General features: G+C 58.3%; 5 protein-coding genes across 5 annotated transcripts; 3 read left to right on the plus strand and 2 right to left on the minus strand.

Moving 5' to 3' along the window:
• Positions 1–510: 510 nt before the first annotated feature.
• GGTG_09156 (hypothetical protein) lies at positions 511–3,407 on the plus strand (the record flags this gene model as incomplete). Its single annotated transcript, XM_009227000.1, has 6 exons — positions 511–970; positions 1,106–1,176; positions 1,241–1,259; positions 1,771–2,074; positions 2,164–2,653; positions 2,757–3,407. 6 exons carry the CDS (start codon positions 511–513, stop codon positions 3,405–3,407), a joined length of 1,995 nt encoding a protein of 664 aa, XP_009225264.1.
• A 391-nt stretch (positions 3,408–3,798) lies between these two features.
• GGTG_09157 (hypothetical protein) lies at positions 3,799–5,139 on the minus strand. The gene is made up of 2 exons (XM_009227001.1): positions 4,548–5,139; positions 3,799–4,450 (listed from the first exon to the last, which is right to left on the minus strand). The coding sequence occupies exons 1-2, from the start codon at positions 4,749–4,751 to the stop codon at positions 4,070–4,072; spliced, it is 585 nt and encodes a 194-aa protein (XP_009225265.1). The 5' UTR covers positions 4,752–5,139; the 3' UTR covers positions 3,799–4,069.
• Positions 5,140–7,431: 2,292 nt separating this feature from the next.
• GGTG_09158 (hypothetical protein) lies at positions 7,432–9,580 on the plus strand. Its single transcript, XM_009227002.1, has 5 exons — positions 7,432–7,711; positions 7,769–7,825; positions 7,896–9,160; positions 9,221–9,399; positions 9,470–9,580. Exons 1-5 carry the CDS (start codon positions 7,583–7,585, stop codon positions 9,544–9,546), a joined length of 1,707 nt encoding a protein of 568 aa, XP_009225266.1. The 5' UTR covers positions 7,432–7,582; the 3' UTR covers positions 9,547–9,580.
• A 693-nt stretch (positions 9,581–10,273) lies between these two features.
• On the plus strand, positions 10,274–11,760 carry GGTG_09159 (hypothetical protein). Its single transcript, XM_009227003.1, has one exon. It carries the CDS (start codon positions 10,317–10,319, stop codon positions 11,667–11,669), a length of 1,353 nt encoding a protein of 450 aa, XP_009225267.1. The 5' UTR covers positions 10,274–10,316; the 3' UTR covers positions 11,670–11,760.
• Positions 11,761–11,962: 202 nt separating this feature from the next.
• On the minus strand, positions 11,963–14,602 carry GGTG_09160 (hypothetical protein). The gene is made up of 4 exons (XM_009227004.1): positions 13,504–14,602; positions 12,972–13,419; positions 12,667–12,870; positions 11,963–12,589 (listed from the first exon to the last, which is right to left on the minus strand). The coding sequence occupies exons 1-4, from the start codon at positions 14,365–14,367 to the stop codon at positions 12,204–12,206; spliced, it is 1,902 nt and encodes a 633-aa protein (XP_009225268.1). The 5' UTR covers positions 14,368–14,602; the 3' UTR covers positions 11,963–12,203.
• Positions 14,603–14,820: the final 218 nt, after the last annotated feature.

Raw genomic sequence — 14,820 nt, forward strand, 5'->3', positions numbered from 1 at the left:
GCTTCCCCATGTCGGCGACAGTCTCGAGCCGAAATTATACGCTTTGGGCCATGTGTCTCCGTCACTGGTGCATTTAAACTCTGCAAATGTGGCGGGTCACAAAATCCTGATGTCTTCATCAACCGCGGAATGGCCCCATGGCGTTGAGGTTACTTTGGTCGTGAGAGTCGATGAGGGAATTAATCGCCTCTGGCGTCTTGTCAGCCACCACCACATGGCGCCTCTCCGCACCCGGAACAGTGCCTCGACTCACTTTACTTTCCCTCGCAGGCTCGTTTCTCCCGAAGGCGAGGGGATCAGAGAAGCTGACGGACCATGTGTATTTCCCAAGGCACTATCCCTCCTCCCCGGTGCCCCCTATCCGTCGTGTCGTCCACAGGAACCGCCGTTGCAGCAGACCAGGCCAGACGCCCACCCGCACCTGCCTAGAACAAAGGACGCATCGTCACCACTCCCCAAACAATGTCGATAGAGGCCCACTCCCAAGGGTGGGGGGGCCTCGTCCATAAGATGAACTTGGCGACCATGTTCGGCCGCCTCGACGTCCAGACCCTCCTAGTGCTATTCTACCTCAGCATCGGCACCATCTCGGGCTCCGTCCTCCTCTGCTACATCCCCGACCACCCCCGCCGCGCGGGCCTCCCGCCGCCCTACGGCTGGCGCGCCAGATCCAGCGTCCGCGCGCTGTACGTCTTCGCGTGCGCCGTCTTCTGGCCCGTCGCCGTGCCGAGCGTCGTTACTTACTACGAGCTCACGGAGCGCAACGCCCGCCGCGCCCGCCGCGCCCTCCGCAACACCGTCTACCTGCCGCGCTACGAGCCCGACCCGGCCCGCGACCCGGCCTTCAGGCCCCCGCGCCCGAGCCCGTCGGGCGGGTCCGTCGTCTTCTCGGCCCGCATCCGCCGCGTCACCTGGGAGAACGTCCCGCTCAACGGCGTCGCGCCGCGCCGGACGACGACCCCGCCCCCTTGTTACAGGGAGATGGACCCTCGGAGGGAGAACGTCTAGTTTAGAACGGTCTTTTGTCTTTGTCTTTTGTATCGGCCCTTTGTCTTTCTTCTTTTGTTTGTATCCATAATTTCTCCTTTGTTGCACATGGTTACAGATTGGGATTACGCTTGGAAGCGTGTTAAGGCTGTTACGTGCTATTTCTTGTGCCAGGATATTGGGGGGTCGGTGTGTTCTATATGGTCGGCCGGCACACATTGATGTTAGATAAGATCCATAATGGCTTCGATAGGCATCGCCTGCTGCGCCAAGTCACTGACCCGTCGCCTCGGGACAGAATTTCCGTCCTACCCCTCCCCTGCTCTCTAGGGACATGGTGTAACAGGCCGAAGCGCATCAATGGAGTGGTAGACAGGGCGGCTAAGGCCTCTCAGTGCCCCTTCTCTTGCGCAATCCTGCCCGTGGAAGGGTCTGGCCCCGACGCCGCCGCGCACCTGTGCCCCTGGGCAGCCCCCTTCCAGATGATATCCAATGCTGCGATGCGCCGCCGATCTCCGCTGCTTGGTGGAGGGCAGGTAGTCCATGCGAGTTCCCCGCTGCCTGACCCCACTGTTATTCTGGCATTGCTCCCAGATGCCATGCGCGCCACCCGTTCTCGTTCCTACATAGATGCCTCACCTCCACGCGGCTTTCCCGTCTTGGTTCCCTATTATAATGCTTTCTTTTGAGTTTATGCATTGAGTCTGTCGTCGCTCTTGTCACGCATTTCCACCTGGAGAAAGGCTTACTCTGTTAGGCAAGAGTAATCGCACCTACCACCAGGACCAACGGCCGAGAAGGAAGTCACTCCGGCTACCACGCCCGCGCCCCTGCGGCGTCAGGGATCCCTCATGAACACAGGTCTGCAGACAGCCATCAGCAGCCCCGAGAAGACCACCGGCACTGTCGTCCCCGATGTTGAGAAGCAGGCGCGGGTGTACGCCACACAAAACGCGGCCGCCAACGACGACATCAACCAGAAACCCGGACCAGACGACTGCTCCAACTTTAGGCAGGATGGCGTGGCCAGGGTACAGGCAATGACTTCGATGTGGACGAGCAAGACCATGTGCAGCATATTTGCCATGTAAGCCCCGGCCTGTCCCCTGACTCCGAGATAACTGACCCATTTGACCGCAAAATCGCAGGCTCTACGCCGTCTCCTTCGTCAACAAGCCTCACAGGCAGCGCCACGCTGGCCGACATGACGATGCTCAAGAATCGCATGATCGCGCTCGGCTTCAACGCGTCGCCCATGATCATCAGCTACGTCGCCGGGCCCGTCATCGTGGAGCGCTTCATCGGCGAGTCCAGCTTCCGCTGGGCCTTGGCGTCGTCCTCGTTGGCGTCACCGTCCCCGGTCGCCCTCGTTTTGGTCGTGAACGAGCGGAAGTCCAGGGTGGCCGGCATCCTGACCGCCGGGCCGTCGGGCCGGTCCTGGGTCGACGCTTGCCGCCACTACTGGGTGCAGTTCGACGTCGTCGGCCTGGCCCTCATCACTGTCGGCGGGGCACTGCTTCTGCTACCCTTCTTGCTCACGACATACGTGGACAACGGCTGGGTCAACGGCAGCCTGATCGCCATGCTCGTCATGGACCCCGCCCATCCTGTGCGCCTTCGTCGCGTGGGAGTGCTGGTGGACGCCCGTGCCCGTCTCCCCCTGGAGGTATGTACCTGCGCGACCGCACGGTGCTGGGCGGCTGCATGGCGTACGGCTCCATGTTCGTGTCCATCTTCTACTAGGACACGTACTACTTCCGTACCTGCAGGTCGCGCACTCCCAGGACATGGCGGGCGCGGGATACATCCTCAACGCCTTCTCGCTGACCAGCGCCACGCTCGGCGTCCTCGTCGGCATCGCCATTCGCTGGACCAGCAACGTCAAGTGGGCCGCCGCGGCCGGCGTTGCCGTTCCTGGTCCTGGGCACGGGCCTGCTCGCGCGCTTCCGCAACCCGGACTCGTCCGTCGGCGTGCTCGTCATACTGACATGACTTCAACGGTGTTGGCAGCGGCCTGCTCGCGCTGTGCGCCCAGCTGGCCGCCATGGCCTCAGTCAGCCGCAACGAGATCACCGTGGGCCCGGTGCTGCACGGCCCTCTTTGGCGGCATCGGCACCGCCGTCAAACAGGCCATCGCCGGCGGCCTGTGGAACAAGGTGCTGCCCGCCAAGCCGGCCGAGCTGCTGTCGGACGAGGCCAAGCCCGACGCCGCCGAGATCCTTGGCGATATGGTCAGCCAGATGGCGCAGGGCGGCGCCATGCGCGACGCCATCATCACCACCTACGGCCAGGCCCAGCACCTCATGGTAATTGCCGGCTGTGGGTTCGTGCCGCCCGTAGTCAGCTCGCTGTTGCTGTGGAGGAACATTAACGTCAAGGGCCGGGGACCCATTTGGGTAATGGGTCCAAAATCTGGGTAATTTTTCGGTTGGGTTTTTTGGGTTTTGGGTAATTTTTGGGTCCAAGTCGGACCCAAAACCCATAGGTCCAAACGGGGGCCCATTTGTGGGTTTTCGCTAGCCTTACGTCAAGGAGCTCGAGGCCGTCAGGGGAACGCAGACGAAGAGCAGGGTATGGTGGTATGGTCAAGGGATGAGGGATGATGCTTTTCGATGGGGTAGTGGAGAGGTTTTGGGAGGGGCTTGCGCGACAATTACAGCCAGAAAATCAACACGTTGTGCGGCGTCTAGCTGTTGCCAACGCCGAGCAAGCGAAGCACCCTGTCGGCGCATGCATTTTGAGGCTGACGTGCAGGTCTAGCGATTTTCGTTCTAGACGCCAGCCCAAAACAGACGTCAACAGAGATTGATGGGGCAGAATGCGTATCTCACAGAAAGCGCAGGTCACCGGCTTATGTCCGAGGTCTGACAGGCGCAAAAATGAAGTGAGAAGGGAAATCGAAGATTTGATTCCAGAGAAAAAAAAGCATAAACGCCAAACTCCAAAATGCCCTCGTGCGCTATGCTCCCATACCGAAAAGCCAGAGGCCGAACCATGCAAAACCCTCAATGCCTGCCTGCCCAGCCAATGTCCTGTCCCAATGCTCCTCAGCACCCATCAAATTCACTCCAATGTCTCCAGCTTAGGCAGCAAACTCCAGGGCCCGCGCGGCGCGGCGGCTCCGCACGCTGCGCTTGCCGGGGCGCTTCTTCCCCCCAGCGGCCGGGGGAGGCGGCGGAGGGGCGCTGGCGGTGATCTGGTGGCAGCCCTTCTCCACGGACTTGCCGATGGTCTCGATCTTGCCAAAGTACTGGAGCGCCGTCGCCTTCTGCTTCTTGTTGTCGCCGGCGGCACTGACCATGGCCTTGGCGTAGTCGCGCTCGCACGCGCTGATCTGCGTCTCGAAGCCCTCCATGGTGGTGACGATCTTGGGCGCGTTCGTCTTGGCGGCGTCCTTGTACTTCTTGGTCACCTCCTTGAGGCGGCTGGCCTCAAGGGTGAAGGCCTTGTTGATATCGGCGGCCTGGTTGGCGGGGGAAAAGGTTTCAGAGTTAGTAATCAGGAGAGTCGGTGCTGGAAAGAGGGGGAAGGGGGAGGGGAAGGAGCATGTGTCAGCTTACCGCGTCCTTGTTGATGTTGTTCTTGTAGTCGTACTGCAGGCGCCAGATGGCACAGGCCAGGCCAACGCCGCCAATCACTGTGCTTCCCACGTTACCCCTAGGCTCGACAGCGACCTCGGGCTCGGGCATGGGGGCGGGTGCCGCAAGGGCGGGGGCACCGAAGAGGAGGGCAGTGATGCCGATGGCCTTGAAGTTGAAACGCATTTTGAATGGTGTTAAGGAAATGTGGATGACTTAGCTGCAGATGCCGTGTTGATGTGTTGCTGTGGAGGCCGAGGCGGATGGAATGATGAGGAAGATGATGCGGATGTGTTGCTGTTGAGATGATGATGAAGCTGATGGAGATGGAGATAAAAACCGACAATGAGAGGCATACTGATGCTCGTCCTTTTATCTTCTTCGAGATGCCATCATTTCCCGTTAGGATTACTGTTTATGTCCAAGAACAGACGCCTCGCATACCCCATGTTCTCGCTTTCGACGCTATTTTCGTCTTACTCTCGATCCGACCTCGCAAGGCCACCCATGGGGCCGGAAACTGGCCTTGGCGCAAACCGGGTGAGGTTGATGGTGTGCGTGGGGGCTTCGCTTGTCGGCGTCTAAACCCATGGGCGGATGCTTACCACGCGAGCCTTGGCCTCGCTGTCATCAACCTGCACGCCTGAGGCCAGCTGCAGGTACAGCCCGCGGGAGTGGGGGGCACCACTCAAATTGGGCGCCCAGATCTCGGTGTCTCTTCCTGGCCTTGGGCGGTGCTTGTCTTGGGCTGCGCAGCACGAATGCCAATGAGGCGAGGGCGCAGGGAGGTGGGTCGTATTTGGCCAATGATGCATCATTAGGCATGCACGTTCAATCCTTCCTTTCGATTAGACATGGTCCAGACGCTCCACTCGCCCATACCATCTATTCCCGCCAGCTGACGATGCATGGCCGTTATTCAGGCCGTGACCCCCCATCCACCACCCATCCAAAACACCCATCAGCCGTAGCTGGTCTCACTGCCTCAGTCCCGCACCCACAAACCGTGAGCCCGACTCTGCATACCTAGTAGCTTACTGAGCTTTTAAAAAAAAAGAGCTTTTAAAAAAAGAAAAGGCTTAGGGTTATGCCAGCGCGATACGAGCGATACTGGGAACCACGCGAAGTAATCTTGTGTGCCGGAATTTCCGGATAGCTGTGTAGCAGGGGCGCGACTTGGACCCTTGGGCCAGCCGTTAGCAGTAAGCGGTAATGTCGCAAACGGATTTAAACCCACTTGGTAGCTACCAGCCACTAAGCGGGGGGTCTTCGCTTTTGGCTTGGTGGCCCAATTGGTTCGTCACAGGTAGGCCACGACATCACATGTTAGAGGCGACGGCTGGAGAGCGCCACGGAGCAGCCTAGCGTCCGGTTGGTACCACGAACGCACCTGGGCTTGAACATTGAAAAAGAGTAAAAATAAACGTTCCTGGCACCTAGCCGTCAGGTATCCGCACCCCAGGGGAGAGAACATAAACAACATGACGGACAAACGGTGCAAGATTGGGTCTATTGTATGCTTATCTAGATCTCTGAGGAGAAGGGAAGACGGGCACAGGGCCGAGGGCCCTGTGCCCTCCTTCTATACAGTAATCTCCTCTCTTGTAGGTGCGGTACCCCTACCGCACCCCCGTCATTGCCGACAAGTGCTCGGTAAGCATCTGCCCGGTGCAATACCGGTGCGGAGCACCGGTGCCCGTGCGGATCTTCCGTGCCAAGGCCTGGAACAGTGTGCCGGCCCTTGGTGATAGCCTCCTTTATGACAAACAATCATTGCAATGCCGCAAGATATCCGCCCATCCTTTCTGGCATGGCTTTCATGAGTCCTTGCCACCCGCAGCTGATAGGGGAGACGGCGGCTTGCATCCAGTCGTCTTGCACTTGAAAGATTTTGTAAGGGAGCAGCGCTGAGGATGAAGACCCATCGGTTTTGCAATCAGTTCCTTGATATGCAGCAGCATAATATGGGTTGGTTCACACCGGGCACCGCAAAGAAAGAGCGTAAAGATTGGTGTAAAGGACTTGCATATCATCACCAGGGATTCTGGATAACACATTCCATAATTTCTTAACCCCATTTAATTACCCCGGGACCGAAAATAACGTCCAAAAATCCAAAATTCATATCCCTAAGGAATATTGCCACCTCGGAGGAAATACGCGGTCTTTGAATGGATCTACCGATCCCGTAATCGGTAGTCGCTGCGGAACTGCACCCACGTGCTCCCCCTTCTGGCCTTCCTCCCTCAGCCTTGCACTCGCACACAGGCCAGATCCAACACTTGCAGCAAAAATCCAAGTTCCACAGAAATTCACGACCGAATCTGGCTGGCAAAACTAATTAGCCTTCCCTATAAAACCCCGCATGTAGTGCACACAGCAGAAATGTCCGAAAAGGGGCTATTCTCTGGGCTTGGACGACATCCAAAAAATTATCTAGGTAATTAGCAAAACGATATCGTGCTGCTGCCAGAATATAACAAGGCTCTCAACAGCAGCATTAGTATTTCACCATGAAGGAGCACTTTAAATCCGTTGTGGCATCGGTCCAACAGCCGCGCCAAGCCCTCCGCTTTCTTGGTGCACGGGAGAGGCAGGGTCGTGGTTGGCTGGGGGTGACAGCTAAAGTTGCGTGATTGGCCGAGTGGGCAGCGGGGGAGCTCAGCGTGTGCGGACGATGGAACATAACTGAGGGGTGACTCGGAGGAATGCACCCGACATTACACGGCCTAATATGAAAGAGCTCCGTTTATGACGGTGATAGGTCCCCGGATCCGAGAATCCTAGGCAGAATTCTGCCGCGGCGCTGCTGCGGGGTCGACCCCGGCCGGGAAGCTTGCTGGCCACCTTGGGGCGGATTAATATAGCCGGCCGTTGGACGCCGCATACGTCTATGTGAGGCGGGCGGGTTCGCCGTCTTCAGGATTCACATAATTAACATTGGTACCTCCGCCCTCCCACCTAACGCTGTGGCTTGAGGCCCTGGGATCCCTAGGCCGAGCACCGTCGCCCGCACGATGCCTTTCGGGATTATTGACGCCAAACATGATGGGTCCCTCCCGGGGACGGAGCTCCTCATCGGCGAAGAGCGCGGGGACATGGTGCCTGAAGACGAGGCACGCCGGCTCAAGCGCGTCGTTATCAACGTAAGAAGAGCCCCCTCCGCCATTGGAACTGCCTTGTCTCACCGACGGAACACGCAGGGCGAAGAAATCATCCTCGTCCCGCAACCCAACGACGCAGATCCAAATGACCCAGTCGTAAGTCGGCTCCCCTTTGCGCCGGACGCCCTCGTTAACAGTCCATAAACTCATCGCTTCCTCCCGCAAGCTCTGGCCGCGCTGGAAGAAAGAAGCGGCCTTCTGGGTCATCTTCTTCAACACCGTCATATTCGCCATCGTGCCGGGGCCCATGCTCGCGCCGCAGACATTCTCGCTGTCCAAGACGTTCGGCACGTCGCTGACGGCCATCGCCGAGCTCTCGGGCTACCAGCTCCTCGTCGTGGGCGCCATCGGCCCTCTGGTGTCGGTGCTGGCGCAAAAGTACGGCAAGCGCCCGCAGTTCCTCTTCGCCGCCGTCATGGGCTGCGTGGGCACCGCCATCTGCATCGCGGGCGCCCGCGAGCTCGACTACCACCTGCTGCTCGGCGGGCGCATGGTGCAGGGGCTCGGCATGACGGCGTGGGAGTCGCTCAGCGTCGCCGCCATCGGCGACCTCTTCTACCTGCACGAGCGCGGCTGGCGCACCGCCCTGCTCGTCGCCGCCCTGACGTGCTCGAGCTCCATGGTCGCCGTCGTCAGCGGCGTCATGAGCCAGAGCGTCGGCTGGCAGAACCTCTTCGTCGCCTCGCTGCCCATCGACCTGGTGTGCCTGGCCACCACCATCTTCCTGGTCCCCGAGTCGCAGTACCGCCGGCCCGCCACGCTGCCCGATCGCCGCAGCGGCGGCGGCGGCGGCGACGAGGCGGCCATTGTGGCGCCGGAGAAGGGCGGTGCAACGAGTAGCAGCAACCACGAGAACGGCGGTGATGGGGGGCCCGACAGCAGCAACGGCGGCGGCCTCGCCGCCGTGGCGCACGTGGTACCGCCGAAGACGTTCGCGCAGAGCATCGCCGCCTTTTCGGGCAGCTATACGGACAAGGGCATCGGGCACCTCCTGGTAGAGATCTTCGTGCATCTGGTGAACCCGGCCGTGGTGTGGATCCTGCTTGTGTCGGGCGTGCTCATCTCCTTCTACGTGGCGGCGGCCTACATGACGGCGCAGATCTGGTCGCCGCCGCCGTACCTGCTCAACGTCGCGCAAAACGGCTACTTCTATACGGGCGCATTCATCGGCGGCGTGCTGGCCGTCAGCGCCGGGCCCGTTTGCGACTGGTCCGCGCGCGTGCTGGCCCGCCTAAACCGCGGCGTTTTCGAGGCCGAGTTCCGCATCCCCATCAACGTGCTCTCGGCTCTTTGCTGCTGCCTGGGATGGTTCTTGTGGATGTGGGTCATGGAGCACCCGCGGAAGGAAGGTGTCTTCATCGCCGCCTTTTGCTACGGCCTTGTTGGTTTTGGCATCGCCGTGTCGTCGACGTCAGCAGGGCTTTATATCCTGTGAGTTATTTTCCCTTGGTTGGGGCACGCCTCTGGGGGGCCAGTACTAACGACTGCCAGTGATTCGTTTCCCAACCAGTCCACCGAGGTCTTCGTGCTGCAGATGATGGTAAAGAATTTCATGTTTTACGCCTTCTCGACGTTTGTCAACACTTGGTCCAGCCAAAAGGGGTCGGCGACCGTCTTCAGGACGTTTGGAATTGTCACCTTGTGTTTACTGTCTACATGCATCCCGATGTGTAAGTCCTGTGATCATAGCACTGACCCCCCTTCTCTGCTCCATGGTGGCTAGCTGACGCGCCGGGCCAGACATCTTTGGGAAACTGAATCGGCGGTTCGTATATCGCATTTACCAAACCAGCAAGATTTTCCGGTCGATGGGATAAACAGCGGGAATAAGGGATGAGACGGCGGCAATGCTGGGTACCACGTGATTACTTTCACGTTGTCTAGCCCTAGGTGGACGCTGATTGAGATAAAAGACGATAAAACAGTGGCAATGTCCATGATGCTAGAGGAATAAGAGTTGAAGAAGGACCTGGGTGGTCATCTTTCACTTTTCGTTTCCGCAACTCAGTTCAGGAGACATCCGGCAAGGTTTGTAGCTGGAGCTGATAATGTGGTCAGGACCACCAATGGAAAGTGTCTGGGTCCACAATTTCCAGCGGCTGAGGCTTTTCAAAAGCATGCAGTGCTGGCAGCCGCACCTGCCAGTTTGAGTCCTTGCCTTGGTCCTCAGCGGACTTTCGCTTTTCTCCAGAAAATTCTGCTCTTCAGCCCTCGACTTCCACTTATTTCAGCTCCATTGCCAAAGCCATATTCCTGATCCCCGACACGAACATCGTCGCGCATCCAGCACAACCTCGAAAAGGCGATAGGAATATCCAAGATTCAACCATGCGTTCATTCATATGATTCTCCTTGTTCCTTTCCGCACAATGAGCATACAGGAGCTTCTAGCCGAAATATTTTCACGCCTTTCTCCACCACAATCCTTTTCTTTTCTTTCATTCCTGACCAAACCCTTTGTTCTTTTTGGCTCTCCCCATCACCCCGCCACGAACTTAAATCCAGCCATGGTTTGCCTGCACTGTCTCCTCATTCCGACTCTGGAGATGCGTTGCCTCTGGAGATATCGTCCGCTTCGTCCCTCAGAATGACGATTCCCCCTCGTTTCGTGCTCGGACGCGCTCCCCTCTCCATACGCACAAAAAAGAAGTGCTTGTTGATCAAAAGCACTATCGCCGCTACGATCAAGGATATTGTGGGCCACACTCATGTCAAGGACGCACCCTACAATCCGGCAAATTGGGAAAACGAGTTTGATTTCGAGGAACGAGCTCGCAAGGACGTTCGAGAATTGAGAACGCGCCACTACTACATCCCTCCCGAGGGCCTCTACGACCCAGCTACCGAGGACGGAACCACGCAAGAGCAACTTCGCCCATCAGAAGTGCAGTCGGCCGCCGCCGCCCTCGACTACGGGTGGAGAGAGCAGAGCCAGCAAGCGCCCACTCTCGGGATTTTCCATGCCCTCACCGCCATCAGCCTCAAACAAGTACACAACCTGGGAGGTGAGCATATGGGATCCAACATGGCAGGTCAGCTGTCTCTCGCAAACCGCAAGAGCGGCAGCTCCGGAGACCCGGCTGTCCCCAGTGACAATGGCGACAGGGAAACAGAAGGCGACGGGGAATCAAAAGTCGACCAAGAAGACTATTTCATCACACACAGGTTCTGTCCAGACAACGTTGAAACTCTTCAATTCGACGAGCCCCAATTGTTTCTCGACCTGGCCAGAGGCGACCTGATGTGTGAGCTTAGAGTTCTCACACTGCCAGTGAGCCCTGCGCACCAGTCGGTGTTTACGCCAAAGCCGCCGCGCCGCGACGGACGAGAACTCGAGCATCCGCATAACAAGAAGCAGCGGCTATTGAAGGGCAAGATTGGGTGCGTTCCCGCGCGCGGGCAGCAAGATGTGCCAAGAGATTGGCAGTACTGGTGGGGCCGCCATCCGGGCCCGATACAGGGCCTGATGGAACTTGAGGGTCGGAGGTACTGGAGCGACAACCGCTTCTACAACCAGGGCACGATCAGCATGGAGCCGTGCCCGGATTGGCTGCGCGCCAGCAAGTCGACCGACCACTCGGTCAAGTTCCGGCCAGCGCTCGGCATGCATGGCAAGCCGTTCCGGCCGTTCCAGCAGCGGATGCGGGCCTTCACCCCCAAGGACCTGGCCGCACAGGGGGACCTGGCCAGCGGCACAGGGGTCGTCGGTGAAGGCGCCGAAAGAGTCAACCCCACGCGCTCGGCCATCTCCAGGAAGCTCAAAGAGCGGTTGGCGCGTCATCAAAAGCCGCTCCGAGAGCAATCAGCGCCGGAAATCGCGCAGATCGGCGCGGCGGACACGGTTACACCCTCTACCGTCTCCCATCACGACGCCCAGGCCGACGCCAGGCTTTCGTTCGACGACTTGTGGAACAAGTATGGCAGCAGTGAGGAGGAGTAGTGGCCGAGACTTGACCACTAGCTCGCTGGCGAGCTACATGGCGCGCTGCCGGATCAGTTACGGCTTCGTCATCACCGATGCCTGCCTTGTCGTCCTTAGGCTCTGCCACTACGAGTCCGACTGCGGCACGGCCGCCGATCGCTAGAGGAGGACCGTCATCCCAGTTTCTTACACTCAGCCAAACCTTCCCGAGACGACCTTTCCGAGGCGACGGCCCCCACCATTACCAACTCCACCGACACCACCTTTGGTGTACAAAACTGGTGAACACTTTGTTTGCCTCAAAATTGGGGGCCGGTTTTTTCCAGTCAATCTGCGGCATACACTTGTTTGCGGTCACCGCTGCCAAATTCCCACTATGCGTGCTTATCTGACGATACGGATTTTATAAAGCTAATGGGATCACGGAATAGCACCTGCGGCACAACACGATCGCAACCGCCGCCTTGGCGGAACTAAACTTGAACGCAACGCTTCCGTCCCAGGTTTGTCCCTCTTTATGTTTCCTGCTCCCTGCTCTCATCCCTTCGGGCTCTAATTCGAGATTCGCCCCACCATTTGCGCGTCATGCGCCATCTTCCACACCTCTGTCACCGTGTCCAGATGCGTCTGGCCCAGCGGTCCCCCATCGCTCCTCGCAAGCGTCTGCGCCGACTCGACCGTGTTGGCGATCTCGCGGCCGTCCATCTCAAAGCCCACAACCGCACTGATGGCCTCCTCTATGTCAAGCTCGGGGTCAAGGTCATACTCGGGGATAAGCTGGAGCCTCTTGCGCCAGATATCGGCGCGCGTGTGCTGGTTAAGCGGGGGGTAATGGAGGATAAGGTGGCTGCGCGATTTGATGGCCGAGTCGAACGTCTGAGCTCTGTTGGACGTCAGGAAAATGATGCCCTGGAAGTACTCCAGCTGTCTGAGAAAGACTGGTAAGCATCAAGGGTAAAGAGGATGTTAGCGTTTTCTTTCTACGTCACGATCTCGAGGCAGAGGAGCCTATTACCCGCGACCAAAGCGTTCCTCTCCACGCTACCGTCCTTTCGAGACTCCAGAAATATGTCGGCTTCGTCAATAAGCACGATTGCTCTCCACTTCGTCGCGTATTTGGTAAGCTTCTTCAGCTCCCTCTCAAGAATGGCCAGACCGTATCCGAGTTCCCCGGCCGGGATCCTCAGGAAGGGCCGCTCGTGGTGTTCGGCCATAACTTCTAGAAATTTTACGTATGGTTAAACATGAACATATCGGGTATATATGCACGTGGCACTGGCTGGGACTGAATTGACGGAGCGCATAGGTAGGGAGGTATACCAGCCGTGAGGGTCTTGCCCGTGCCCGGTCCCCCATGGAGGAGGATGACCAATCCCTTCCCTTTTGTCGCCTCGATGCAGGATTCGGTCGTGGAAGGTTTGAAGGAGTGATACTCCACGAGCGATTTGATGAGCGTCTTCTGGTTCGTTGGCAAGACCAGATCGCTGAGCGCGTTAGGCCTCCAACGGACCTCGGTGAGTTGGTCGACGAAGAATCTGCACCAGCATCGCGTCTCCAGCGAGTAGCCGTGCACATACGGCGGAAAAAACATTATCGACGCATCGAAGGGGTCCTCGCCGCTTAAGGGCTGGCCCTGTACACGAATCGGGTCCCCTTGTTGTCGTTCTGACGCGCCACTGCGGGCTTCCGAGTCCGACTCGACGCGCACATGGTGGCCTGCGTTCTCCTCCACGAATGTTCCACCGTCGACAATTACACTTCCACTCGCCTGTAAGTCCCCCATCAGTTAAAGGAAAAACTGGCATGTAGCGGATATTAGGGGTGGGATAAGCACCGAGGTACTTTAACTTACTCTGCACGGCGACCATCCACCTTGAAGGCCCAAGAACATCCCATCGTAATGTCTCACGTGGATGCCCGTCAGCTCCAGGTATCGATAGCCCCTCTCCGACAGCCGCTCCTTGATGCTATCGGGATCTCGGTGGCATCGGAGGGGGGACACATCGAGAGAAAGAATCTCAGCCACACCCTCGTCAGGCTTCTCGATTTGCATTGTAGAGCTGGTCCACCCCACTTCAGTACCGTTGTACATCCTGCGCAGGCAGTGGAGCTTGAAATACTCCATTCCTAGAAACGATTTGACATAGGCGGTTTTTTTGAGCAACCAAAGCTGCTGGTGTCCATGCTCCGACTGGACCACCACCTCCCCTGGTCGGAAAGCCAACCAGAGGAGGGAAAACGTGACGAGCCCTTCGCTGAGCAGCTGCTCGGCATGCGGGTCCAGGGCACTGTCGAGGTAGTCCAAAAGGAGCTTGAGGTGGGTCCGGAGCGTGGGATCCGAATCGGGTTCGCCGTACTTCTGCAGCAGCGACTTATGGTGGTGCAGTATTGCAAACGGAGACTTGATGCTTACGGGCTGCTTGAAATGTGGCGGACGTCCTGGGTAGTGCGTCACAACCTCTTCCAGGGCCTTGAGCAGGTGCGGCGAGTTGATGGTGAGCGTTGTAAATGTCGGCTGACGTTTCTCGTCGAAGGACTGCGTCGACACCAACGCGAAGCGAGAGTGTATTTCGCGTGGCGTCTGCTTGTTCGGTTGAGTCGGTTGGGTCGGTTGGGATGCCTCCTTCAACTCCCCCCTACCGTGCGTCTCAAAGCGCCCAATTTCGCTCACACCCCCGACGGGCGAGTCGACGGGTGAGTCGACGGGCGAGTCCATGGCGGCGAGGAAATGCTTGCGGCGGACGAAACTTGTGGATCGCGTATGGTGGTGATATGAATGATATGAATGGTGTTTGCCTCAAAGTGATGCTTAAGGAAGAGGAATCCTTTCCAAACCCTCCGAGTTTGTGGCCCTTTTCATGCCTCTGAATCTTGGCCCGTATGCCTTCCTACAAGGCCCCTTCTGGGGTCATTCGGGCGCGTTGGGCCTTTGTGGCGCTGGCCTTTTGACCCTTCTGCCTAGGGGCCCAACGGGCAGCTCCTGCCGGGCATGGGTGCTTTTATTTTGGTTAGGCCATTCAGCTCTTCGCTTCTAGGTTTTATCGGGGTTGCAGCGCGGCTACGCCACCACCGCCGGGCTTGGCATTCGGCGTGGCGGAAGTGCGCCTTGCAAAAATACCGCAAGTTGGGGAGATGCAGTCTCTTTTTCAAAGAACGCCTTGAAACCCGT

Source organism: Gaeumannomyces tritici (genome assembly GCF_000145635.1).
Source record: "Gaeumannomyces tritici R3-111a-1 unplaced genomic scaffold supercont2.5, whole genome shotgun sequence".
NCBI classification, from domain to species: Eukaryota; Fungi; Ascomycota; class Sordariomycetes; order Magnaporthales; family Magnaporthaceae; genus Gaeumannomyces; species Gaeumannomyces tritici.

Coding starts and splice junctions, on each gene's coding strand:
- GGTG_09159 (XM_009227003.1), top strand. CDS start 10,317: ATGACGATTCCCCCTCGTTTCGTGCTCGGACGCGCTCCCCTCTCCATA.
- GGTG_09160 (XM_009227004.1), bottom strand. CDS start 14,367: ATGGACTCGCCCGTCGACTCACCCGTCGACTCGCCCGTCGGGGGTGTG. Junction 13,420..13,503: donor GTGGATGGTCGCCGTGCAGA/GTAAGTTAAAGT, acceptor GGGGACTTACAG/GCGAGTGGAAGTGTAATTGT. Junction 12,590..12,666: donor GAGGAACGCTTTGGTCGCGG/GTAATAGGCTCC, acceptor GATGCTTACCAG/TCTTTCTCAGACAGCTGGAG.
- GGTG_09157 (XM_009227001.1), bottom strand. CDS start 4,751: ATGCGTTTCAACTTCAAGGCCATCGGCATCACTGCCCTCCTCTTCGGT. Junction 4,451..4,547: donor ACAACATCAACAAGGACGCG/GTAAGCTGACAC, acceptor CCCGCCAACCAG/GCCGCCGATATCAACAAGGC.
- GGTG_09158 (XM_009227002.1), top strand. CDS start 7,583: ATGCCTTTCGGGATTATTGACGCCAAACATGATGGGTCCCTCCCGGGG. Junction 7,712..7,768: donor TCAAGCGCGTCGTTATCAAC/GTAAGAAGAGCC, acceptor CGGAACACGCAG/GGCGAAGAAATCATCCTCGT. Junction 9,400..9,469: donor GTCTACATGCATCCCGATGT/GTAAGTCCTGTG, acceptor GCGCCGGGCCAG/ACATCTTTGGGAAACTGAAT.